Genomic DNA, 27,964 nt, shown 5'->3' with positions numbered 1-27,964 from the left:
TAGAAGTTTGATCTATTTCTTTTCAGGACCCCCACCTTTGCAGGAGGCCTTTTTTCTATATCAAAAGACTATTTTGAGTATATTGGAAGTTACGATGAAGAAATGGAAATCTGGGGAGGTGAAAATATAGAAATGTCATTCCGAGTAAGTGTATGGATATTAAACATAGCATACCTGTCAAACAGTGTGATGTACTGTGTTCTGACCAGCGCAGACAGACTGTTGCAGATGTGTGCTGGCTTTATGTACTTAGTTAGTGCCTTCTGTAATGTAATTGCTGGAAAATTGGCAATGAGGCTATTTCTGTTGAAGTTGTAACTTGATATATTTATCCATGGTTGCCAGTGTAACAAGAAGCATCAGCTAAACTCCTGTGTCCAGGCAATAGCACCAATTAATGCACTTGTAGCTACTGAATCCCAGCCAAGATAAATATAATTAAACCTAGTGCTTCAGGAAATGAGTTGATTATCAAGGGAGTCAGTATGGAAAACATTTATTTATAACTGTAAAGGACACTAGACTAAATTCTTTGCATCATATGAGCTGCTCTCCTTCTTTTCATAATGTGTACGTTAATAAAAACAAAACCGGGCTTTGGTAGTCATGACACGTGCTTAATATATTCTGTTTCACAAGTCCATTTTTGTGGTGACCACGTCACTCACTTTCTGTCCTCTAGACTGGAATGCAGTTGGGGAGAGAGCTGGGAGTTAGAAGGTTTTACATTTTGTCTCAGGCTCCCCACATGCTGGCAGCGCTGCTGACGGACAGTGGTGTTTCCAGCAACTATCACCCACCGACCCTCGGTGCGGTTTGCCTAACTGAACTTCTGAGCCATCTCATTTGTTTAAAGGGGGAAAAGACGAGGTTTGCCCACCCATCTCAGCTGTAGCACCCACTGCTGGGCATGGCTTCATCTTGGGTCTTTTACTTGCTGACTGGTTGCTGGCAGAACTAATCCTTAAGACATTTTACTTAGAACCACTGCGAACTTTCAGATGACACAGTCCAGATCGGCGTAGACCTTTATTTGATATGATGAGCAACTCCTTTGAAACTATAATGGGTTACATTTTGGCAGCAATGGCTTTCTTGAATGGTTTTCTTTGATACCAAACTGTGTAGCCAAGGAATAGAGTCTGGGTCCTTTTGTACCCAGAAGGCTTCCTTAATTTCTTAGAAGAAAAGAGTGTAGTTTCAGCAAGTGACCATGTGTTTAATGGGGAAGTTAGCTACACTTGAGCCTTGTTTTTCTCTGCATGTTAGATCACGTGGATAATCATTGGCCAAAAAGAAAACCTGGAATTAGTTTTTATGGAGGACTCAGACTCATGACTTTATACATCTACTTTCTGAAGATGTGCGTTTTGTTGTCTGTTTCTCACTGCATTTAATAAAATGATTGCTTACATTTATAGAACATAAATTGAACTGGCATAGAGACTATGACATACTAATAAATCTCTATATTTTGTATTTATTGATATCTTAAAGGTAAACTTAAAGCAACAGTTTTTTCCCCCAAAATACTGTAAATTTAAACAAATATCATTAATTATCAGGTGTGGCAATGTGGTGGGCAGTTGGAGATTATGCCTTGCTCTGTTGTTGGACATGTTTTTCGCAGCAAAAGCCCTCATACCTTCCCAAAAGGCACGCAGGTGATTGCACGCAACCAAGTTCGCCTTGCAGAAGTCTGGATGGACGAATACAAGGATATATTTTATAGGAGAAACACAGATGCAGCAAAAATCGTTAAACAGGTAAGTGGGGGCTAAATTATGAAGTGACCGTTAAAAGCTATTCCAGGTTCATACGCCTTTGTGCTTGAATCGCCTCATGTTAAAAAAAAAAATTAAAAAGTATGTTTGAAGGTAAGCTTTTACATTTTAAGCCTTAAAATAAGTAACTCTGGACCATCAAGGTGGTTTAATGGGTAAAAGTGCTTGTCACCAATCCTGATGGCCGGAATTCAATCCCTGAGGCCCATGCCTTGGAAGGAGATCCCACATGTGTTTGCCATGGCACATGTACATATACACACACACATGCGTACACACACAATTCTACTACTGATGATGGTAAAACAGTAACAGTAAATGTATAACTCACTGATATTAGCTTGCTCTCACAAAAGAAAAAACCAAACAGCTTTATGAAATTCAGGCATTTACATTTAATACGGGAAAGTATATTTGTGACTGCCTCCAAGTATATTTGATTAAGCGGAACTGCCTTTAACTATTCTCAGTAAGCATGAATGATCTTAAAGAGAGATCCTACGTGGTGGCATTTTGACTAGAATGTGCAGATGGGGGCCTTAATGCGGCCTAACAATGAACCAGAAGTACCGGAGCTTTTAGTCCTCAAATCCCAGCTCCCTGCAGGAGATGCATCAGGCAGCCCCCACCCCTTTAACAATGCAAAAGGGGGACGCGTTGCTCTTCACAGTGTGATTGCCAGGAGCCCCGGCTCTGGTTTGTGGTGCCTGCCCTTCCTTTCTCCTTCCCTGTCTCCAGAGACACAATTGTATGTCCTGCCCAATCCCCAGAGGGGCGAGGAAATAGGGCCGTGATGAGTACTAACAGACTTAGGATGCTCTTTGCATGTGAGCATGCTCTTGTGAAGTGTGTAATTGCACATGCCTGTGTAACCCCTGCCATCATGTCTCACACGCCATCCACATTTGGTTTTTCTTTTGGAGACAGGGTCACTGTTTACTCTAAGAGTAATGCTAGCTTGTCAGGCCATGGAGACCTGCAGGGATCCTCCTGTCTCCGCATCTCCAGCACTGGGATTAAAGCCCGTACTACAGTGTGTGGCTTTTCAATAAAGCATGTTCTGGGGACTGAACTCAGGTCTTCGTGTGAGTGCGTGTGTGTGCGTGTGTGTGTGTAATCTATCATAGACAGCTCCTAAACATACTCTCACTGTTGATATTTCATAGATTCTAGTTGACAGACTCCTGGCCCTTAGTACTTTAGAACTGAGTTCCGGCAGCATTGTATGGGGGACAATGAATTTTTTTTTTTCAATGCAGTTTATTCAGGAACCTTGAGCAATCATCTGACCCTGGGGAAACCCAGCCCACAGCTTAAATAGCCTCTGGGTAGCCAACCCCAGCGTGCCACGTGGGCAATGCAGATAGGTCCACATACATGGAAGCAAGCCAGATCTTCAGCCTTAGCCAAATGTGGAGTTGTTTGTGACAGAGAGCACTCACCATCGGGAAGGTGGAAGGCGGAAACCAGCTCCATCTTTAAGGCACGGCATTACGCAGCTCTCTTCAGTTCCCCCTTTTTGTTTTAGACGCATCAGGCAAGAGTAGAGGTCTGATCTCTGATATTAGAAATAAATTGGGACTTTGTACCGATGTTCATTTAGGTGTCATCCACCCAAAGAGCATCAGACCCGTCCAATACCTTTTTCTCAGAGGCGGGACCTGGGGCATCAACCCGCATGCAATCAGACATGCTCTTCTCTGGGTCGAAAGCGGCTGACCCTGAGTGCAGTGCTTAGCCTCGCATCCTGAGCGTAACATTTTAGCTTTTTATGGTAGCCAACCATGCTTGGGGACGATGAATTTCAACAGTTTGAAGACATGTCTATAGGAAGCAGTGGTAACTTTGAGAAGGCATCCGCGCATTGACTGCTAGGGTCAAGAAAGACTGTTTTCACCTAATTCTTTGGTCCCCATTATCTCCCTACAAGTCAGTAGAGTGGACTACTCCACATTGGAGTGCTTTTAACCAAAGGTGGCTAAGGCAAGTTGAACGTACCTTTACGACGTGGCTGAGCAGGAAGCGGATGCTAAATAAAGCCTAAGCGCTGCTTCTCACCCTCCAGAGGAGCTATGAAGTCAGCCAGCCAATCCCCGCCCCCTTACAGGACACATGAGCTAACTGTCCATAGGAGTCGTTCTGTTTTGCTAAAACGCCCGAGTTCAGGATACTGAAATTGACATAAAGTATTTTCCTCCACTGGACTCATAAACTTCATTATTTCTGCTTTCATCCATTTAGGTATCAAACGCAATTTTCCTCTAAAATGTTTCCTATAAACCAAATATTTTTCAGTTTAGCGTATTTTTAATTGTATTCCTTGCCCTTTAGAATAAAAGAAAATAAAATACAATTAACTCAAAATTGCCTTTTTCAACCCAAGCTCCAGTTGGGAATTTTGTTAAAATTAAAACACTTAAATTAGAGAAGAAAACACCCAACTGTGCAGTTTTGGGGTATTGGTTCTTTTTTTTTGTTTTTGTTTTTGTTTTTTTTTTTTTTTTGCTTTTTTTTTTCAATTTGACCACAAAAAGATAATTGTTTTCATTGAGTCTTAGCGCTGTTTCTGTGCAGCGTGTTTCCTCACACCTCACGGTACAAGTCATTCAGAATTCTCCCACAGCCCAGTGTGCACAGATGAAGTGTAGGGCAGCCTCTGACCGGCTCTCCAGTGTGAGCTGATTCTGAAACCACCCGTGACCAGGCAGGCAGCACACCTGTTGCTTGAATGAGTGGCATGCATTTGGAGTCCATCTTGTGCTTGCATCCAGAGCTTCACTTACTACCAAAGTGTAAATGCAAATAGCTCCATCTGAGTATTTATCAGAGCCAACCTGACTAAGCATTCCCTTCACTCTCTCCTCTATTTCTAGAAATCATTTGGTGATCTTTCCAAAAGATTTGAAATAAAAAAACGCCTTCAGTGTAAAAATTTTACATGGTACCTGAACACTGTTTACCCAGAGGTGTACGTACCAGACCTTAACCCTGTTATATCTGGATATGTGAGTATTTTTTTTTTATATTCCCATTCTTCCTTGATAAACTCCCTCCCACACATTTTGATTTATTACTTTTTAAGTTTTACATTGTTAATGCCACTTCCCTAAAAGTGATTTAAAAAAACGAAATCCCCACGGTTTAATGTTTTATGATTTAAATCTTTTACTTAGATAAAGAGTGTTGGTCAACCTCTGTGTCTGGATGTTGGTGAAAATAACCAGGGAGGCAAACCGTTGATTCTGTACACGTGCCATGGACTCGGAGGAAACCAGGTGAGCGCCACTTGGGGAGGCCTTCCGTCTCTGAGCGCTTTCAGACACAGTCAGGTGCTGTGTGCATCTCAGAAGTCACAGCTCAGCTTGATGCTGAGGTAAACTGGTGTGGAGATGGTTTTAAGCTAAATATGGTAAGATGGAGGATGTTGAGTATTTTGTTTTGTTTTGTTTTTTTTTACTTTGGCTCTGAAAATAATCTGACGTTACCAACTTGGTCAACAGAAAGAAGAGTGGAGAAAAAAAACACAGAAAAATGTCATTTGATATTGTGTGTGTTTAATGTCGACCTTTTTTAATGCTGGTGTGACTGTTGGTATTGTATGGAGGTTTTGTGAGCCTTCGGGTGAAGACCATATTCAATGTAATAGCAAATTGCATCCACTGTTAATGCTGACACAGCTGCAATGTAAGGTCCTTTGGGGACAGAGATACTTTTCAGTACCCTGCATCCTAATGATATGTTTTTCTTTTCTTTCTTTTTTTTTAATTATTAATGACATCCTTGTTTTTACTTTATTTTTCCAATTAAGCCTAAATGTGAAATGTTACTACCTGGCCTACTAAAGATGTAGAAAAGATTAAGTTTCTGGGCTTTAGCTTATTTTTACGTTAGCATTTGCAAGTCAACTTGCAGAAGGATCTGACTTTCTCCAGTTAGCCAGCAAGTTCCCCGACGGAGCTGGGCTTAGTCTGTTTGGCTCCTCGCTCCCTTAGGAAACACCGGTGCTGCAGAGCCAGCATCTATAGTCAGTGTAACATAAGGTCTTGAGTAAAGAATGCAGGGTGCCACATGGGTACACAAAACCGCATCAGAACTAGATGAGGTGCTCATGGATTTCCTGAGAAAGATAGTGTTTTTAGTGTTTTGTTTTGTTTTTTTTTTTTTTTTTTTTTTTTACTTTATTGAGAAGAGAGTGAAGACCGAGAGATGTGTGGCGGGAATGGTAATGCAATGAGAAGAGTGTGAGGAAATACAAAGAAAAACATTCAGAACTCTTTCCTTTCTGGGAATTGCCTGTATTTTTGGTATAGGATTTTCACAGCGGTACATAATTTGGGCTATCTTGTATGTGCTTTGACGGTGCTTCAAAAGCATCGGTATTAGGAAGAAAGGATCGCTGTAGCTCCTGGGCAGTCTACTTCTTCCTAGTCCTTAAACTCTGCTTAGTTTAGCTTCAGTCGTTACTTGCCTAAAGCCATCAAACTACGTGTACATAACAGAAGCCAGAGCTGGCGAAGGATCTTTGCACAGACAACGAATTCCAAGATGGGACGGGGTGCATATAGACATACATACACATACATATATATTTATGTACATATGTACCTGTTTTAGTGAGTGTGGGAAAGAGAACACACACACACATACGTGAAAGGCTGAGCGAGAGCAGCCAGGTAGCGGAGGTTCACAGAGGACACAGATGGCCAGTGCAGCCAGCGCAGAGCGGTTTAGGCAAGGAGCAAAGGAAATGAGGTCAGGGATTTTGATAAGGAACCCAGTTGTGTAGAGATCTGCAGACCCATTAAGGGAGATGGATTTAATTCTGAATTCACCGGAAGCCATCAAGAGCTTTCTGAGCAAGAAAATGATGTCTGGTTTATATTTTAAGATGACTCTGGCTTCTGTCATCCTAACACAGTTACTGATTATATCTTTTACTTGTTAGTTTTTTTTTTTCACATTATAATATAACCTTAACATTTTTCCTGTTCTTTCCTGCCCTCGCATATACACCTCTCCATGCGCTTTCAAGTTCATGGCCTCTATTTTCACTAATTGCAATCACATGCATATATATATATATACATACATATACACACATATGTATATATATACACACACACACACATACACACATATATATATATATATGACTGTTTAAGTAACTGTAGAATGTTACTTGTATGTGTTTGGCTCTGAACAACCAAACAGTGTGCTCTTCTCTGAGAAAGGCCTCCTCTCCTGCTCCCAGCTTTCCTCAGTTACCTGTAGTTATCTGTGTAGTGTTGAGGCCTCATGGTGTTTTCCCTGTCCACTTTGGCATGTTCATTGGCATCATCCTTGTTCAGCTAACATTTGAACAGTCATATTCATTTTAATCAATTATTTCCCTCGACTGCTTTGTTTATTTTAGTTCCTTGAGAACTCAAATTCTGAAGTTTCATTTAACTTGAGCATTTCTTTCCATTTTTGATCATTTAATAGTGTTTTATGACATATAAGCCTTTATAACAGTATGACAGTGTTTCTGAATGCAAAGCAAAGTAACTTTTTTATTATGTGGCTGGATTTGAGAATATTATGGTCTAATGCAGTTTGGCATTAGAGCCTTATGACAGCTTCTTGAACAACCTCCTCCAGAGCATGTGTCTAGGTTCTGAGTGACATCGCTCTCATATTTTCTGCTGATTAATTATACACTTTGTTATTGTTGCCAAAGTATTTTCAACTATTTTCATTTCCTTACAAGTTTCATCTTAGTGACTTTTTAATCATAGTGATGTAAAATACTGGAAAGCGTTTCTTACCATCTTTGAGTTCTTAAGGTTTACCTTAGTTTAAGTTAGTTAGGTATAGGTAGAATGCTGTTTCTTTCTCCTTCTTAAGCTGTTTTTTTACCATGCTTCCACCTGAAAAGCTGGTTATAGAATCACTGTTTTACTTGCAGGAGATGAGAAATTAAGCATGAGACCAGGTCTCAAAGAAATGCGATCGAGGCTCTGAATTCTGCTGGTGTTTATGGAGTATTTGCTCTAGCACAGCGCCTGCCTAGCACATAGAAAAGGGTTCCATCAATATTAGTGTTCACAGGAGTTATTGCATTATTGAAAATCAATTATGTTAAATCACTTTATCCTTAGACTGCCAACATTATTAAATATTTGCTTTATTATGGGGCCGGGAAAGTAGTTCAGTTAGTATAGTGCCTGCCGTGCCAGTAAGTATGAATATTATTAGTTGATGCGGTGCTTAGCCTTGGCTCAAAGAGAATCCAACTAGCTACACGTACAGTCCTGATAGTATAGAATGTGCTACCTCTGGAGTCCTACAAAAGACTTGAAAATTACAATTTTCCAGCAAGGGGAAAAATTGAGGAAAGATGAACAGGCGAAGTGATACTTGATTTAGCTCTTAAAGGATGAAGAAGAGTTAACAAAGCAGGGAGGGGTTCACAGGCTGTTCTGAGCAGCAGCCTGGCAATAAAGTGAACTCTCCGGTTAGCCTGTAGAGGTAGGTTTGTGTTAAAGGAGCATGGTCTACTGCAGCTGAGGCAGTGCCTGCTGGAAGAATGTGTCCTAAACATTGCCTGTCTAAGGAGTAGCTTTGAGCAACAGGGGTAACTTTTGTTAAGCTTAAAGGAGCTAACAAACAGCTGACGGGATTGCAGCATTATAGGGTCAAAAGCTGGCATTGAGCATAAATTAAGAGGTCACCCAGTCAGAGAAGTGAGGGTAGAGGAGAAAGCATGAATGAGAAAACATCAGAGAAGAAATTTCAGCAGAACTAAGAGACTCCTTATTTAGATGTGAAGAGAGAGTGATACGTCAGTAAAGAGCCACAGCGTACCAAGTGCTGACCACGTGTTGGTCTTCGCTGAAAGGGCTCCGCACCTCTCAACTCATTCACTTTGGTGCTTTTAGGGATCCTGTGGTCAGGGACCCATCTCACTGGGGTGAGGAATAGAGGGAGGCAGAAACAGGCTCCTAGAGTCCATTATAGTTTCTAGAATGCCTTGGTTGAGATGAGTAAGAGGATTATTCGGAGGGGCAGAGAAGAAGCGAGCTAACTCCTTACCGGGACTTTCCAGGCGGCTTTCCGTAGTACACCTGCCGGAGTATCCACTCTGGCTTGTAGTTTCCAGGCCCTCATTAGGAAAGGAAAGAACACCATATTAGAAAGCAATCACTGCTGCTAAGGGACAGCAGCAAGACCTTGGCATCTCCTGTCGTAGTGACGCAGCTTACACATCTGCTATTTTTACTGTGTTTGCTTGTGTTTGCTTGCTTACTATTTATTGGGGAACTGGTTGTTTTGCACCTTGTTTTATTCTGCAACTGGGCGTACCTTTGTCAATCATGACCCTCCCCCCCCCCGCAGTACTTTGAGTACTCTGCTCAGCGTGAGATCCGGCACAACATCCAGAAGGAGTTATGTCTTCACGCCACTCATGGTGTCGCCCAGCTGAAGGCATGCGTCTATAAAGGTCACAGGACGGTCGCCCCCGGAGAACAGATATGGGAGATTCAAAAGGTGACTGGCTACGGTTCATTCATCCATTCGCTAGGCAACTTTGAATAGCTCTAATTGCCTAAATGCTATATTTATAATATATATATATGTGTATAATATATATCAGAATTTCTTCACCTTTAATAACTCCGCTATTATTGCATGCCTCCCTGTGTGATAAGAGAATATATCTAGGGATTAAGTACTGATGGGAACAACTAATCATAAAACTGAAGCTTGGCTTATGCAAGTGAAAAACTTCTATAAATTATTAATTTCTAGCCTATTTTTGACTTTTTAAAAGTTTTTACAATAGATTTTGAAAATCATGTTTTTTTTTCCTTCCTTGGGACTAAAACTGTGTTTTTCATATAAAATTACTAATTAGGTCTTTTTCCATCTTAGCACATTTTTAATTAATCTAGAATTGAGAGAATATACAACAGATTGCCTGTTCTTAAAAATGCTTGATCATGTTAATTGTTATCTAAAACTAGTTTTGTGTGATAGTTATATACCATAAGGCTGGCTTTTCTGATTTTGAAGTTGATCAGAATACCAGTAGAATGCTTCTTGCTTGAAAAGGCACTTCAGGTTTTGTTCTCTTTTCCTTCTTCATCCTTGATGTGTCTTGCGTTGACTGAATAGCAGTAACATGAATTACAGTGTCATAATCGGAGGTCATCACTATTTTACCAACCTCGGTTGATCTTAGATTTAAAATTAAGAATCAGATACCTTAGTTATACAAATCTCTCTTTACCTTTAGTGAAACCATAAGGCCATTTTTATATTAGCTTTTAACTGTGATTCTTGAAACTTAATGTCTGTTGTGTGTTTTCTCTTTTTTCCCTCCCTAGGACCAACTTCTATATAATCCATTATTTAAAATGTGCCTTTCAGCAAGTGGGGAGCATCCAAACTTGGTGCCATGCAACCCGACAGATCTACACCAAAAATGGATTTTTAACCGAAACGAATAAGTGTTCCTTAAATTTAAGGAGTTGAAAAGGACATATTCTTCCTCATAAAACTGTGACTAGGCGTACACTGTAGTTGTTGAAAATTATGCAAAAGCAGCTAATTGTAACTTATTCCAAGTGCATTTTCCTTATTTATATCTTAAGATGTCTATGTAGTGCTGCCGCAGAAGTCCTGGGGGTTTCTGTCTAAAAGCACAGCAACTAGAAATACCAAAGACCATTCTGAAATGTCCAGATGTAGAAGAGAGATGTTTACAGGCTGAAGAGAATGATTCTCTCCTAGTGAAGTGATGTGTGTTTGTACACTTGGGGATAGGCATACCTACATCCACACATTCACAGCTTAAAATACTTCCCCTAATTTTAGGGGGGATATAAAAAGATTTGATACTGTATTTTTATAACCATATAGAAATGGATCAGTGAAGGTCAGTTGTTGGCCTTTCTGTACAAACCAGGAAATTTTTATAGGTCTAGAACTTATTGTTTTAAAATCCAGGTAAACTTTTGTTGTCTTTTGTTTACTTGTCTGTCAAGGATTTCCTTAAACATAAAGCTGAATAAAGAGAGGACTATTTTTAACACTTAAATTTTTGGAAAATTTACAAATATTTTTTAGTCTGAAGCCTATTCCACTAGCTGTACACACCTCTTTCCCAAACGGCTTTTCTGACGTGACTACACTGTGTGTTTTCCCAGAGTCCTTTCCAAATGAATAAGTAAACTTTATAGATTATTAGCTGTTTAGAAGGGTTCCTTTTTCCTCTCTAGTAGTCTTATTTTCTTAGAAAAATTTACTAATCTTGAATATTTATGATACTGAATTCAAATGCAGTATACTTGACTCATTAATAAATGTCATTATTGATTCATTATATAAAGTGTCTTTGTAATGGATTACTCATCATATTTTTTTAAAAAGCCTTTTCTCTATGTTGGAAACACAATAATAATAATAATAATAATAATAATAATAATAATAATAAAAGAACCCTAAACACTATTGCAAATCTTTGTTTCAGTTTTGTCCAATTTGGGGTAAGATCTGTAATTATTGGTGGGTAGAGGAAGCATTCGCTGTTTTTTTTATTCTAGGTTTTAGGCACCTGCTGTTTGTGGAGCCCCAGAGCCTTTTAAGGAAAAAGCAAACTGTGACAGTGGTGTGACAACAGGAATGAAGATGCCGGTGGATACGTGAATCCCCGATAATGTCCTTCAATGACCTCCTAAAATTATCTTTTGAAGTCACTATTTCCTCTTTGGCCATTTTATAGAGCAGGGTCTTGTATTATTTCAGAAGCAAAATAGAATTTCCTTTAACCTTTAAAAGGAGTAGGGTCTCAGTTACATAAAAGAAAACATTTCCTGATAATTTTCTTTTTCATTTCCTAGTATTATAGCTTTAATTAAGAAATAAAGCATCCACTGAATTAAAAGGTTTGAATTAAAAATTCCATATCCTCTAGCCAGTTGCTTTGCATATTTTTATTTCAGTTCCTTAAACTGAAATAAAAAAGTTCCTAACTTTATATAAGAAGTTACCAAGGATGTAAGACTTTTCCATTCATCTGTCTCCTTTATGGTAAAGAAGTAAGGAACACCATTTTGAAACAGGATGCTACTATGTTATATCCATATAACTGAGATGACTTTCTACCTGCTAAGTTTGATACTTCATTAAGAATAAATGTTTCTCTAGTATTGCAGCTAACAATGATAGACGATTGTAAGCATAGTGCATCGGCCACTTACATGTGCAATTTCTATTCCTCACTTTGTTCTACTAGACTTGAGTGATCATGAGCAAAAGCTGTTCTCAATGCTTGTCTTATCTCTAAAAACAATACAAAACAAAGCATTTTTCAACGATGCTCTATAAATGAACTTGAGACCAATGTTCAGACCCTCACGAGGAGTCGTATATTGATGTCTTGTTTTCCATGTAAAGTCTCTTCGATTGAGTTGATTATGCTGTAGATATACCCACAGGGAAGATCTTTACTTTATACCACAGCCTGAGGCAGTTACCAAATGTCATAGCAATAATTTGATTGGGAACTGGCCCTTGGAGGTGGGCGACTCCCTCTTAACTGTCTTGAGTTCTGGAACAGATATAACAGAAATTCATGGAGCCTGGCTGTCATCCACCTGCATGATTTGCCTGCACTCATGTGTGAAATTGTGGACTCTTGCTCAATTTGAAGCTGCCAGGGCAAATGGTCTGGTTCCTACTGAAGACCTGGCATGCTGCCTTCATTCCACAGGACCAGCCCAGAGCCCATCAGAACTGAGTCTAGGATTCTGCAATACTCCAGGTCAATCTCATGGGCAGGCTCACCAAAAGTTGAGAAGCCATAGGAGAAAATAAAGAATGCACCAAAACTGCCTGTCGATTATGATGCATTGTGTATTATCGGAGAAAGCATATATGTACTTTATCAAAACATACATGAAGGACGAGGTATGCGGCTCAGTTGGTAGAGTACTTGCCTAGCATGCCCTGGCTTAAATTCCAGTACCACATTAAAAACACACAGTAGCACCTGCCTATACTCCCAGCACTTGGGAGATAGAGGCAGGAAGATCAGAAGCTCGAAGTTATCCTCAGCTACCTAGACTATTTAAGGACTGATTATGTCAAAGGAGACCTTGTTCAATAAAACAAAATAAACACAAATAGGGAAAAAATACTATTTCTGGGAAAGCAATGTTGAATTCTTAGGAGAAATTCGATTTCATTGTCTTAAGTAAGTTGTGAACTTACAGTTCATTTTAATAACAGCAAATAAATTACCTTAAGTCACTGTGGCTGCTGTGTAGCTTATGTGAAGAAAGATACTCAAGAGCTCTGGGAACCTTGTTCATACTTCGATAAATGCCTTGGCCCTGCAGCAACATATGTGGGAGGGAATTGGTATGCAGAAAATAGAAATGTGTATGTATGTGTATGAACATGTGTGTTTTCAATTAAAGTATTTTATACGCTTTTGAAAATGAATTTATTAACTGTTTTCCTCCAGTCATCTAACCTCAGCACAGTTTCTTGCACACAGAGGACTAGGGTTTGGTTTGGAAGTCCCCGAGGGTCATGTGTTGAAAGGCATCATCACTGAGGTATGGCATTAGTAGGAGGTGGTAGAACTGTCCACAGGTGGGGTATGATGGAAGAAAATGCTGTTACTGCGGCTGTGTGTGCACTTGAAAGGGGTATTGGTCGCTTAGCCTTGTTCCCTGAATACCCCAAGGTAAGCATCTGTGTTCCAACATGTGGCTGCTACATACCAAAAGCAATGGAGCCAACACCCACCCATCTGAGACCTCTGCACTATGAGTCAGAATAGGACGTTCTGCCTTTAAGTTGGTTTTCTCAGGATTTTGCCACAGGGAAACATGTATTTTAACTTTGCTCTCTAGTTTCAACAAAATGTATGAAACATCTTTTCTGATTTATTGTCCATTATCAAGCATTAGGTACTAACAACATACAATAATGTCCCCATCTTATGAAGATTATAATCCAGTAGTGTGGACATCCCATGATCATGACATCACAGCACAAGGAAGTTCAATGAACCAAAAAAGTTCTCAAAGAAGTTGGCCCCATCAGCCAAAACCAGAAAACAGGCTCTAAAGTTTAATGATAATTAAGTGGCACTAGTATAACTGACAACTGGATACAAGGTCAAATTACCTGGGAAGGTGGTCTCAGTGAGGGATTGTCTACACTGGGTTGCCTGTAGGCAGGTGCTCTAGCTACTTTTCTCTTGCTGAACAAAAGCGACAAGGGTAGGAAAGGGTTTGTTTGGTGTACACTTCCAGATTATACTCCATCATTGAAGAAAGCCGGGGCAGAAACTTGGAGAAAGGAACCACAGAGGAATTCTACTTGCTGGCTCACTCACTGGCTTGCTCAGCTAACTTTCTTACACAGCCCAAGCCCACCTGCCTTAGGGATGTGCCACCCTCAGTGGGCTCTTCCCTCCCCTGTCAATTATCAATCAAGATAATCTCTCACATCAATGGCCTCAGGACTGTAGGCCTTGTCAAAGTGACACCTGAAGCTAATTAGGACAGGGTGTCTCTGGGGGGTTGACTTAAGTTAACTGATACGGAGAAACCCGGCCCACCCTGAATGGGTGGCAGCATTCTCTCGGTAGAGAGTCCTGAGCTGTACAAGATTGGAGAAAGGGAGCAAGGGAGCAAGGGAGCACATAAGCTTTCATTACTCTGTTGTGGACGGTGGGCATGATGTCACTAGCTGTTTGACATTCCTATCTTGACTCCCCCATAACAAAGGACTGTAACCTGGGATTATAAGATTAAGTAAACCCCTTTCTCTAAATTGCTTTTGTCAGGTATGCTACCACAGCAACAGAAATGAACTAAAGAAGTGGATGTTACAGGACTTACACTCAAACCACCTTGGCTGCCATCGCAATTCATAAAGCTTGGGGTTGAGCATGTGATTCTGCATCTCCAGCATTCACAGGTGATGTCAGGGCTACCAGTAAAACCACGCTGAATACATGTCTTCCCCTGGACTCAGTGTCCATGCATCTTTGAGATTACCACAGTGGCTCCATCATAGTTCACATCCTTATTACTCCAGGCATCACCAGATGTTAGCCTCTGTCTACCTGTTGCTATCACAATGGCTTCCTAGCTGTTCCTACTTCATTTTTCTCTTACTGATTTGATAACCTCGCTCCCTTCGGGGACCCTTTACTCTGCCAACTCTTAAACATGTTCTTTACTCAGGAAACCAATTTATATGAAAACTATATTCCTTATCTTGCCTTGAGCATCTGCTAAGGATATATCTTTATCTTCTAGAAAGAAGTATTTCATTTGTGTATTATGCCATTCCTTTTTTATTTTATGGCTAGGCTTTAGAATAATTGCATTTTTTTATTTGAAACCATGCCATCTGGATTTTTCATCCTTTCCTCATTTTTCCTTCATTAGTCATGAATCTATGGTCATTTTATTTAACTTATGCTATCCATCAATTGAATATTCTGGTTCCTGTTTGGTTGGTTGGTTTTGCTTTGTTCCACACCTATTTCTTCCTTACAGACAACTTCATAACTCATTTCCATGGTGAATTCTCTGTGCTAGACTAACATCTTTTCTTCCATCAGCCACACCCTCCCTTATTGCTAGTGACTGTTCTTCTCTAACTCTTGAATATTGTGGGGTTTCCACCTGATTAGACTGCTCAGACATGGGTTCATATGGCAATAAAAAGTCTTTATTATTAGCCAGCTGGTGACCACACTGTGTATTTGGGATCCCAGTGTAGTAGCCCTGAGCCTTTATCAGGGTAAAAGCTAGAGTAAGTCCCCTCTCTCTTTCTGCCTTTTTAAGCTTGACACACACACACACACACACACACACACACACATATTCTGGTTGACATACTTCCGTTAGCTAGAAGCAGACCTACAAAAGACAAAGACGTTTCCAAGAACTAAGGACTTTGATGGATTAGGTCTTTGGTTTTGTTTTGGCAGGTGATGCTGCCTATGTGCTGAGTTGTATAGCCTGAATTGCACTTCCATCATGGAGTCAATTGTACTAAGGTCTGGGACCCTATTAGACTGAAGAACATAAATGCTGATTACAGGGTCCACCCTAATTCACCTATAGACTTCCATGACACTTTCCTCCATCAAGTCCTCCAAACCATTGACCTTGCACTCTACTGCCCTCCTCCAGCTCTACATTTTATTCTGATTACTTACTTATTTAAATTGAGTCAGTTTTATTTGTTTTAGATAGGGTCTTAGTTATCACAGTCAGGCTTGGAACTTGCTATGTTGTTGAGACTAGACTTGAAATCCTGATCCTTTAACCTCCCCAAGTGCTGGGATGACACAAGTGTACAATCATGCCTGGCCATACTGTTCATTCCTATACAGAATGGTTTCAGTATTTCAATAATTCTCTTCTCTCAACTTCCATGTCCATTTTTCCATCCCATGTAACACACAATTCCTAAACCCTCAATATATCAAAAATGCACTCACTTCCTATCCCTGCACCCAAGTGGTTGCTTTCCTTGGATGACACACTTACCTTTGCCTTGGTGTTGTACATTTTCTTTTATTTCATTTTTTTCTCTTTGCCCTTTGATTTACTTTCTAATTTGAGAAAAGCTCATTTTAAAAAGTAAATTGTTTACTTATTCATTCTTCTCTCATATATGACATCCTGACCACACTTTTTTCTTTCTCCTCCTTTCCTTCCCGTCTCTCCCTCCCACCGCTCTTCTCCCTCAACTCTACTCTTCCTCCATTTCCCTTAAGAAAGATCAGGACTCCCAGGGATATCAGCCATGGCACAACAACTTACGATAAGACAAGACACCTACCCACATATCAAGGCTGGACAAGGCAACCCAGTAAGAGGAAAGGGTCCCGAAAGCAGACAAGAGAGTCAGAGACAGCCCCCACTCCCACAGTTAGGTGCCACACGAGAACACCAAGTTATACAATCACAACACATGGGCAGAGGGCTTTTGTCAGACTCATACAGGCTGTCTGATTTTCAGCGCAGTCTCTGTGAGGCCCTGTGAGTCCTGGTTAGTTGATTCTGTGGGATGTGTCTTTTGTGGTTCCTTGAGCCCTCTGGCTCCTATAGTCCTTCCTTCCCCTCTTTTCCAGGATTCCCTGAGCTTCCTCCGACTAATATTTGGCTATGGGTCTTTGCATCTACTTTTATCAGTTGCTGGATGAATCTTCTCAGATGATGATGATGCTCAGTTATGGTCTATGAAGATAGCAGGGTACAATCAGAGCAGTCAGGCTTGGATCTAGCCTAGGTGTTTGGGCTATCAGCCTCTGGTTTCTGGCCCTCCAGGCAATGTCAGGCATTATCTCCCTCACAGAGTGGGTCTCAAGTTGGATCCATCATTGGTTTTCCACTCCCACAAATTCTGTGCCACCTTTACCTTAGCACATCTTGTAGTACATCTTGTAGAGGTTTTATTTCAACTTTTAAATCCTTGTATTAAATTTCTGAGTGTGTTTTGATTCTTGATCATTTGTTAGTGGTCTTATTTTTCTCCTCCTTGAATTCATACTGATTTGTCTTTTCGTTTGCCCCAGTGTCCTGAAGGCACTCTAATATGACTATGCATTCTGCTGTACCCTTTAAATACACACCTCCTTGAAAGTTTTCAAAATATTTCTTAATTATACAATCTTTTGTATTCTTGGTTTCTTTTGGGAAACATTATTCGACAGCCCTCATTTGCTGATTCACAAATCTAGCTGCATAACCCTTTCCACTGGTGTTCCACATCATCACAAGAATAGAATACAGAGTGTTTTATTTTCCAGTATGCCTTCTACTGCATTTCCATCTTAGCATTTTGAATGCTGCTTGTGCATAACTCAGTCATTTTTAGGAATGTGGCTTCAATTTTTTTTTTTTTTAATTTGGTACTTTAGATCAAACTCGGTCCTCAGACATGCTCTCCAAATATTACACCCCGGCCTTTACTTATTTTTTTTCTTTGTAGGATATTAACAGTGGTAGATTTTTAAAATTTTCATCTTCCACAATCTCTGTTCTTCATGCTCTCTTTCTCCCTGCTGGTTTTTACTTCCTCACTACACAGTAGTGGCTTTCCTCAAATGTTCAGTGATTTTTACGGCAGGACTACCTTGGACCAGCCTGAGGTATAAATAAGGTACCGAGATTTCCGGATTATATTTAGGCTTTCAGCGCTTCACCAGGGCAGTTTCCCAGCTACTTCTAACCTAACTCAGCTTCCCGGCCTATGTCCCAGCCATGTGGCTAGCTCTTTACCTCCCTACTCCACTTTGCTCTCCCTTCAGTGTCCTCGATTCTCCCTCTTCACCTTGTATCTCCCTGCATCACTCTGCCGGGGAGTTCTGCCCTCTTACTTCCTGCCCCAGATACAGGCCGGCAGCTATTTGTTTCAACCAATCAGCAGCGAGACCACACTTGATCCTTTCTCAGATTTTCTCTGTGCGTAGAGGAGTGGCTCACCTTCCTGTTTGTGAGCAGGTGTGGAAGGATAAGTATTGACAAATACAAAGCTGGTGATGGGCCATAGACATGACAATACATTAATTTAGACAAAGTAAGGAAGGTCACCCCAGGAGATTTTGACAATGGTCTGTCTTCATAAAAAAGTACTGGAAAGTTCTGCAGTATGAGCAGAGCTTGTTACTAGCCAGATTCCCAAGAAGAATCTTTTAGGACTTTACCTATATTGTGTGCACATGCCTGCACCTAAGGAAAGAGCCTAGATGGTTGCGGTCCTCCACTGTTCTAGACACCCTCTGCTTACTTTGCACCAAGTGGGTGCCTGAGTGCGGAAGAGGGCCCAGGGGTCTAACAGTCAGTGCACCTGTAGCTCATCTTCTTGCTCTCGCTGTAGTTTCCACAGACACTAGATATCACCAGTTGCTCTGCAGTCTTTGCAGTGGCCAAGGACTTACCTGTGTCCCTTGATGCTCCTGCTTTGCCTTTTAGTTTCCCAGGGCCCTGTTGACTGAGACTCGCCCTCTCTTACTCTTGCTTTTATGGATTTTATTTTTATAAATCTTCACTATCATTTTCTTGGGTGAGGACACTGGAATAAATAAATCAGAAGGAAGCAAAAAATAGAATTTGATATTCTTAAAGAAAACACTCATTCTTCCATGACCTCTTGCCAAACTGAAAACCCAGATCCTCCCTCATTTACTTAAAACAATGGCTACAACTTCATATTGCAACTAATTTATGGGTGTCTACAGCACCATGATCTTCCAGGTGTATGCCTCATGCCTGCTTCAGACTGTGAGTAGAGAAGATCTCCCGTGGTTGTGTAATTATGTTTTGACTTTGGGGCATTCTCTAGTTGATTTATTTTTTTCGCCCAGCAACTTGAAGTTTTTTGTTTTGTTTTGTAAGACAAACACATCGGTCTGCTGTTTTTGGAACCTTCAGTGACGCCCTGACATTCTAAGAGCCATTTCACTGCCCTGGCTATAGCGTACCTGGGCAGTGTGTGGCCATCAGTGCTTAATGCACTCTTACTTCCTCTCCTGTCATTTTTCTCAGCTTGTTGTACTCCAGGCACAGCAGTGGCCTCCCCTCTGTGACATCCTCCATCTGGTGTTTGAACCCCGTTCTTCTTTTCCCTGGACTGTCTTCTTAACAGCATCCTTTACATCTTTCAGTTCTGAAGGAACGCATGTCAGGACAGATGACTCTGAGGTGCAGACATTTGGCTACCGTGCTGAGGCCGGTGTTCACTTCACAGCCACCTAAACTCATTGCCTCCCTTTACGTGTGAACTTGCCTTTGTCTTCACGGAGGAATCATCTCCATGCAGGTGAGGTAAGAAAAGATGTGGTTCCATGAGAAAGATGGCTCAGCCAGTGCACCTACCACCAAGCCTGAAAACTTGAATTTGCGCCCCAAGACATACATAATAGAAAGAGAGAACTGACTCCAAGTTTTCCGCTGGCCCCTCACACCAGTACCATGCCGTGCACACCGGCACACACACACAATAAATATGCCCGATAAAACACAGTTCTAAAGAGAAAAGGTTGGGACACTGAGCGTGTCGTCACACTTTTTGAGTAATGACGCAGCAAATGTCAGCATCTCCTTAATTACTACATCAGTCACAGTGAGCTCCTTAGACAGTCATGAATACATGTTGCTACATAGTAATATTATAATTTAAGGTGTACCTTTAAAATCTCAGCCATCTAGTACGTAAATTATTATTAAGTCCATTTTTTCCAGGCTTTCAAAAAATACCTCATTAAAATGTGACATTAACCATAATATCTTTCTTTGAAAGTATGAATAGAATCCAAGATGCTACAAAAGAGTCACTTTTTTTCCCCCCAGGAAATCCAGAACTTTCTACTTACTTGTAAAGTCTCATTAATGAGGAGGGAGTTCATGCCTATTTTTCTGTTAGAGCACCTGTTGTTTTGTTTTTCCATCAGAGTTCTTATTGCCAGCATCAAAATTAACTCTGGATGATTTACATGGAAAAGGAGCTTGCTGAAAGGATATTGAGTTGTTCACAGAATAACTTGGAACCCCAAAGGGAAGAACAGAAAGAATGGGCTGGCAGGATAAAGCCTAGTAGTTGGCTTTGAATCTTAAATGATGAGGACATGGCTTCAAGCTGTCAAACACCAGATGAATGTTCTGCACTCATTCCTGGGCATTGCCCAGCTATCACTGGCTCCTGGGTGTTGTCTCCCTACCCGTCTCAGCTGTGGATGGATTCCAGAGTTAACTGATGCTAGAATGTGTTCTCTACAGTCTCTCTATTTTCTCACTAGGTTCCAGATGAAGATAAAGGCTGAACAGTTTTGGAGGCTGAAAGTTATAGATGAGGGAGGCATGACTATCTGTTTAGCCACCAGTGAGGGTACCTGTAGCTGAGTGACAACATGATAAATAGATAGATAAGTAAATAAGTAAGTAAGTAAATAAATAAATAAATAAATAAATAAATAAGAAGGAAACCTCAGTGGGATTCAGGAACCATTAACAACTCATTCTCATGAGCACTAACTCCATGAAACTAGAGTCAGTACCTTAAGAGAAAGCTGGTCCCAGTATCTAGTCAACATCCACCTCAAAATCTAAAAGGTGATGGGTCCTGCATATCTTAATGCTGCCATGTTGGGAACAAGCTCTTTATCACATGTGTGCTAGGCAGCAGCTGATACCACATTTGTGTTTCATTCCCTTCCTGCAGGTGTTTGTGTTAAAAAAAAATGTCTATAACAATATGATTCATGTTTGCTAAAATACGCAGTTCTTAAGGATTCAACTTGATGAGCCTTCGCTTCTAAGATTTGTAACTGTCACTGAAATTGAATAGATAAGTTTTCATCCTGTCAGAACGTTCCCTGTGTCTTCTTGGACTTTAAGACACCGTCCTCCCCACTCCGACTTTGGGAATCCTTGGTCACCACCTCCTGCTGTTGTGGGAGTTTTGGTTTATGTGATGTCAACATGTTTTTGTTTTAACCCCAGGTGTGGGATAGGACCCCACAGATGGTCCACAACAGCAAACTAGTTGCCTCCCGTCGGCTCCGAAAGGGGTTCTTCACCAGCTGCAGATGGTTTATTTCAGAGGACCCTGAGAGGGACTAGATGCCAGAGCCCAGAGAATGTTGAGGGGTTCCAAGGATCACGGTGCCTAATTATCCTATGAGCAGCAGGAGGGAGAGTGTTAGCAGGAAACTGTGCCAAAGGTCATATTCCAGATAAGCTAGAAGCATCTAGGCCTAGAGACACTCTCCAGACGAATTCAGGCAGACAGCAGGAAGCCCCACTGAGAAAGGAGTCCTCCCTTTAGTGCTGAGTTCAGGGTTTTCCAGTTATGGTGGACTACAACCTGAGCAGCAGGGTTTCCCAAAAGAAAGACACTGCTTTTGTGATGGCACTGGGCATGCATTTGTGTTTGTTACTTCTCTCACACAAATATAATCTTACATTTATAGTTTTATAGCTGTTCTTTTGTTGTTATGGATTATAATGCATTTGAGATTAATTATGAGGTTTTTGCCTACCTGCAAACTTTCTTGTTTTTCATTGCTGAGTAATAGTCCGCTTACACTTGTTCCAAACTCTCTCAACTTTAACAATCCTTCATTACATTGATAGATATTTCAGGTTTTTTTGTTTGCGTGTGTGTTTTCTTTTCCTTTTTAAAAATGTTTTGAGCATAGGTAGTTAAGGACAAACCTTCTTGTGAATGTGGTTTCACATTTTGATTAGTTGTTTGTGAGTCAGACTCCGTATGCAGAATGAACTATATTCTGGTCTTAAATTCCCAGTTTTTCTCCTCCTGCTTCTGAAGCACAGGGACAATAGTGCATGGCCAGCTTGCTTTCATGTTTTTTAAGGTGCACACCTCAGAACAGCCTCCTGGGCCGCATGTACACTTAAATTTAAAAGGTCATTTCTATTTTTTTAATGGGTTAGGATAATCCACATTTTACCACCAATCCGTGGCAGCTTCTAGGTAGAGGTCCTAGACCCTTGCAAACATTCAATATTCTCAGGTTTCATTTTTAGATATCCTAGTGGGTGTGGAATAATGATTTTGAGTAAATTTTCATTTTCGGTTTGGATATTTTTATATTTTTTATAAAGTGTCTAAGTTTTCTGTTAGTACTTTTGGAGAAATGTTCTTAGTATTATAGGTGTTTACATATCCTGAATACAAGTCTTTTGTTGGGCCTGTGCATTGCATAATGATCTAGGATTTGCCTGCCTATTTCCTAATGCCCTTCTCTGTCTGAAACATCTCAATTTTCCATGAAAACCCATCCCATTTCTTTAGTATTCTGTGCTCATATGCTCTTTCTAGGAGATCTTTGTCTTTGTGCAGCATGTGAGACACTGCCCTTTGTTGCCTTCAGATGCTTTACCCTTGTAACCTCTATTTAGGGTCAGAGCCACATGTTGAAATAACCTTTACATTCAGTGATAAAGGGTGTTGAGATTTCCTTACTTAATTTTTCATAAAGGCATCATATTTCCCAACACCATTTGTGAACTTCCCCGATGGGGCCATCTCTGAGAGTCAGTGGACTGTTTGTTCTGTCATCTGTTGTTTTAAGGAAAGAAAACCCCAATCATTCAATTTCACCAATAAGGACTCAGGAGCCAGATATTGGAGCGAAAACCTACTAGCTCGGAGAGGCACAAGAAGCACCCAGCTGATCTTTCTATTCAGCAAAAGTCCCAGAAGAAAAAAGTCTTTCTACTCAGTTCACGTCCCACAAGGAAAAAGCCCCAAACCCTTTCCTCTCCACGCTGTCGTAAATACCCTTCCACTCAAAGTCCCTCCTTTCTGTTTACTCCCTATCAGCTGGTTACTTGATCCAACTCTTGCCCTAGGGTTAACTTTATTTAATCCTGTTTTTAGAAAGCTCCTGGGTTAAAGTTGTGTGCTAGGGCTGAGCCACACCACAACCACCTTTTCACAACAAACAGAAAGTTCTCTGATTAAAGGTGTGTGTTAGGGCTGAGTGACTCTACAACTAGAAACAGGTTTTTACAGTTCACATTCTTGGGGTTCACAGAGGGGTCAAATGTCCCGCAGCACTCAGTACTCAGTGCCACACCGTCTTGATTAGCACTGGTCTGCAGGAAATCTGCCGTGTGATGACGTTATGGTTTAGAGTTTACAGAGTATAGGTTTTGTACTTCTTTAAAATGATCAGCTTTAATACTTTCTGTCATAAATACAAGTGGCGTTTTCTTAGTTTTCTTTTTGGAGTTCTCATTGCAGATGTAGAGAAATGAAAATGATTTTTACACCCTGACCAAACTTCTCTAGCCTTGCTGGGCTTATTAGTCCTGAGACTTTTTTAGTGGAGTGCAAAGGTTTTTGTTGTTGGGTTTTGTTGTTGTTGTTGTTTGTTTGTTTGAGACTGCATTACTCTGTGTGGTCCTGGCGGTCCTGGACCTGCTTTGTAGACCAGGCTGGCTTTGAGCTCACAGCAACCCACCTGCCTCTGCCTTCCTGAGTACAGGATTACATGCATGCACCACGATGGCCCCACCTTCTACTCAGGGGTAGAGCACAGGTTGCTGATAGGCACTTAGGGAAGCACCCTGATCCACAGACTAGAAGGGTTATTCCTCAGCTGTTGTCTATTAGACCACACACTATTAGCGGTTAGAATTCCAAGTAATAATTTTGCTTCTGTGCACAACTGATCAAATTCTTCACTTTCTGCTTGTGTCATTCATTTCCCTCTGTCGGCGTCTTCTAGGAAAAAGGCAACATTGCACTTTGAAGGAAAGAATTGTGTTCTATGTCAAAGAAAAAGGCACAAAGAATGTAATTCTGTAGTGGTCCTGTGGTACACACTGCAGGCTTATTTACCGCTTTTTGGCATGAGGTTTAAACTTCTGTGACTCTGATGTGTTTGATTACTGCAGATGCTGAATATGAAGAACTTTACAGTTTATTTATGTAGGCTTTGTGAAGTGACAGATTATTTAATGGGACATGTCTTATTTGAAAGCCTCTGTAAACAACTCTTGACTAATGACTTATCTCTGTTTAAACCACTTTTGGCTAATGACTTGCAAACTGTGAACAGCTTACAGGGGTTTTCCACTGTTTCCAGATAATGTCCAAAGACTCCATTATAGAATTTAAACACCTATTGACTAGTCTTGGAATCTTTTGCTGGATAATTTTGGGGTTCAATTACAGACACAGTGTCCTATAACTTGTAAATATTCAGTGATATATTTCACACAAAGGCATCCTCACATATAATAAAGGTACAACCATATAAAGTCAGATGATCAGATTTGATCTAACACTAACATCTATGTAATCCGCCCCAAATATCTCATCAAAGCACATAGCCAGGAGGCTCACAGGGTAAAGCCTCCTGCCACCAAATCTGAAGACTTGAGTTCCATCCTTTGTACTCATGTGGTTAAAGAAAGAGAGAAAGAGAGAACTGATTTCTAAAAACTGCCCTCTAACATCCATTGCCACATAGTGGCATGTGACCACTTCCAAAATATTTTTAAAATCTCTTAACTGTCCCAGTAATGTCATTTTTCCACTTAGTCCAGGATTCGGTTCAGAATTGTGCGTTGTGACGGTGGTCATGCTTTTTTTCAGTGCCTTTCAGCCTGGAGTGGTCCTTCATTGTGGTCATAAAGCTCATGGTCTTCGAGTGTTAATCATGCCAATCTGACATTCTTTGACGAGAGTGTGGGGCTATCTAATTTTCCTGGTGTCTCATAGATTCAGGCAATGCATTCTCGTCAGTGAGTTCAGAACTGTGCAGCATCAACATACACCACCACTGGAAATGTAAGCAGCAATAACCTGCTTGGTTTGGTATCTCTCAGGTTCCTGCCCTGTAAGGCCACTGCTATCCCCTTTGTAGGTGGAAGTATTTTCTGAAGACATACTCCAAAACCATGAAAACATATGACCCTTCATTAAAATTCCTGCCAAGGTATCTGGTAGCAACTCATGACTCCTACCTGGTTCAACTGCCATTTTCACATGTTATCATTCCTGCCATAGTAATCCATTGGCATTATACTTCAAGAGAAATGCCTTTTTTTTTTCATGAGCTCACTGGGGCCTGCTCAATTTCTACTTTCAATCAATGGGTTATAATCTAGCTACTACTATTACTTATTCAGACTGTGCCAGTCTAGCCCTGTGTAGGCTTAGTTCCCACGTGTCCATCACTCTTCAGGTAATTCCATATCCTGGCTCATTTTTTTAGTTGCTCTTTTACAGCCCTGGAGTCATCTGGTTCTCCTCACAGCCTGCTTGTTTTCAGGAGAAGCATCTAGAAGTCAAGATCTGGAAGCCCAGCATGCTCCTAGCTACTAAGGTAGCATAACTTCTAGGCCCTCTTGTATTACAGAACTGTGCTTGCACAGCTATTATCAGCAGCATATATTCTAACTACACAGTCACCTGTAGTTCATGCCAACCCCCTCTATTTCATAATTGTGTATTTTAACCATTTGGTTTCTATTTAAAGTATCTTTGCTGTATTGGGGAACCTGTCTTCAGGTTGCCCATCTTCAGTTTAGTTACTTATGTGCTTAACAGTCTTGCCTATAGCAATCTTCTGACTGTCCTGCCAGCAATCTTGGACCTGCTAGAGTTGCTTTCTATGAATTTGCCACATCTATCGCCATCTTGAATCAGAGTAGCTGTGAAAACCCAAGACAGTTCAGAGATCATGTCTACTAGCTTTCTTTTTAGAGAGAGGTGAGGGCTGTGAGATTCAGGAGGCTTGTGAGATATGAGTCCTTTACAAGGCTCTCATGAGATCCTCCTCTTCCTGAGGATCTAATCACCACTATATAAGCCAGAAACCTTTGACTTGGGTAAAGAGGTAAAGCAATGCTGTTGTCAGTAGCTACAGCTAATTTATTGGTTCACCAAATTAGACATTTCTTTACATCTCCCCAGAAAAATGTCATGAAATCACCCTGGTCCCAACATCCCCTTGGCCTTTAGCCATACCACTTTCTTCACGTCAGTTTTTTTTTAATTGCACTAGTGTGTGACATGAACATTAGTGCAGGTGCCAACAGAGACCAGAAAAGGTCATTAGATCCACGAGAATTGGAGTTGCAAGCCGCTGTGAGCCTTGCTGAAGAGTGTGCTGGAAATCAAACCCAGGCCTCTGCAAGCGCTCTTAACCACTTAGTCATCACTGCAAATCCTTCTCATCGTTTTAGCCTTGACTACCAATTACCTCCAAGGAAAGAGAACTTAAAAGACAGAAAGGAGAAAAAGAAATAAATATGCCCCCCACACACACATACACAAAAGACACTTAAAAACAAGTTTAAAGCTATTTTGTACCAACCTTAATCTGTGTCTCTGTAGTTAGGAGAGAAAAAAAAAAAAAACTTTGTTAAGATTCTATGTACAAAAACTTGGGGGGGGAACCCTTTGCAACATGTGTGCCAGTTTTCCCTTACAGATGTACGCATCCTACAACCACCAGCTTAGAGTAGTGTTTACCTGAGACTGTACACTGCTGGAGGTCAGAAATCTGAATGGTCCTCCCAGGGACCATTGCTACATTGCTTCTTAAAATGCTAACAGAAAATCTATACCCTTGCTTTTCCCAGATTCCAGCCACCAGCATCCCTTGCTTGGTGCTTCTTTCCTCTGTCTTCAAAGCCAGCAAGGCAGCATTTTCCAGTTTCTGTCTGGTTCTAAATTTTGTTCTCCCTCTCTTCAACTTCCAAGCTCTAATGATGTATACTTCAACATCTGTTCTAGGACAGCGTCTCCATCTTAAGGTCAGTCTGTTAGCAATCTTAACTCTCCTTTCCAGTGTTCAGAGGTTGGCAGGGCAGCAGCATGAAGACATCTGGGACAGCAATTATTCTGCTTCTCATGAGACCGAGACTGACATCGTAAGTACATTAGTAACTTACAAATCAGTAAAACTAACCATCCTATCAGAAAGTGAGCAAAGAACAGCCACAGTAAATGAGGGGGAAAGTAGTTAATGACTAGAAACACTGCAAAGACTACTCAGTCTCCAATCAAATATTCAAACTAGAGAAAACGTTGGAGACAAGTGTCTCCTAATCAAATTGGCAGACACATTTTTTTCCTCTTAATTATCGTCAGTGTTAGTGAGGACAGAGAGAAAAAGCCACATATATTGCTTGTAGAACTAGAAACTGATACTATATTTCTGTACTTCTCTTTAGGAGTGTGTATTTATGGCCTTAAAAGTGTGCAAACCATTTGTCTCATTAAGTCTATGTTGAGAAGCTTATCCTAGGGTAAAAAATAAAACTGAAATTGTAGCTGTAGCTTGGTAGTAGAGTAACTGAGTTCCACTCCAGCACCACATATACACAAACAGGTAACAAAACGTTATTTAGAAAATGTTTGTGGTGGGGGATGGAGAGATGGCTCAGCCGTTAAGAGCACTTGCAGCTCTTGCAGAGGATTTGGATTTGGTTCCCAGAGCTCACATGTAACTCTAGTTCCAGAGGGTCTAACAGCCCCTTCCGCCTCCATAGGCACTCAATGCAGGTGATGCAGATAAATGCAGGCAAAGCACCCATACGCATAACATAAAAATCTTTTTTTGTATTTTTTGAGACAGGGTCTTACTATGCAGTCCAGGCTGACCTCAAACT

General features: G+C 40.8%; 1 protein-coding gene across 4 annotated transcripts in view; it reads left to right on the top strand.

The window, feature by feature from the left end:
• Positions 1 to 11,151, top strand: part of Galnt3 (polypeptide N-acetylgalactosaminyltransferase 3) — a 39,002-nt gene extending 27,851 nt beyond the window's left edge. For all 4 annotated transcript variants that reach the window (XM_021627080.2, XM_060390307.1, XM_021627081.2 and 1 more), the window contains 6 exons: positions 27 to 144; positions 1,566 to 1,766; positions 4,658 to 4,789; positions 4,958 to 5,059; positions 9,162 to 9,314; positions 10,154 to 11,151. In XM_021627080.2, the coding sequence (XP_021482755.1) occupies positions 27 to 144; positions 1,566 to 1,766; positions 4,658 to 4,789; positions 4,958 to 5,059; positions 9,162 to 9,314; positions 10,154 to 10,276 (829 nt within the window). In that variant the 3' untranslated portion in view covers positions 10,277 to 11,151. The remainder of the gene's footprint in view (positions 1 to 26; positions 145 to 1,565; positions 1,767 to 4,657; positions 4,790 to 4,957; positions 5,060 to 9,161; positions 9,315 to 10,153) is intronic.
• Positions 11,152 to 27,964: the final 16,813 nt, after the last annotated feature.

The sequence above is a fragment of the Meriones unguiculatus genome, chromosome 8, assembly GCF_030254825.1.
Source record: "Meriones unguiculatus strain TT.TT164.6M chromosome 8, Bangor_MerUng_6.1, whole genome shotgun sequence".
Lineage (NCBI taxonomy): Eukaryota > Metazoa > Chordata > Mammalia > Rodentia > Muridae > Meriones > Meriones unguiculatus.
The sequence above is the reverse complement of the archived record's forward strand: the minus strand, read 5'-3'. Positions and strand labels throughout refer to the sequence as shown.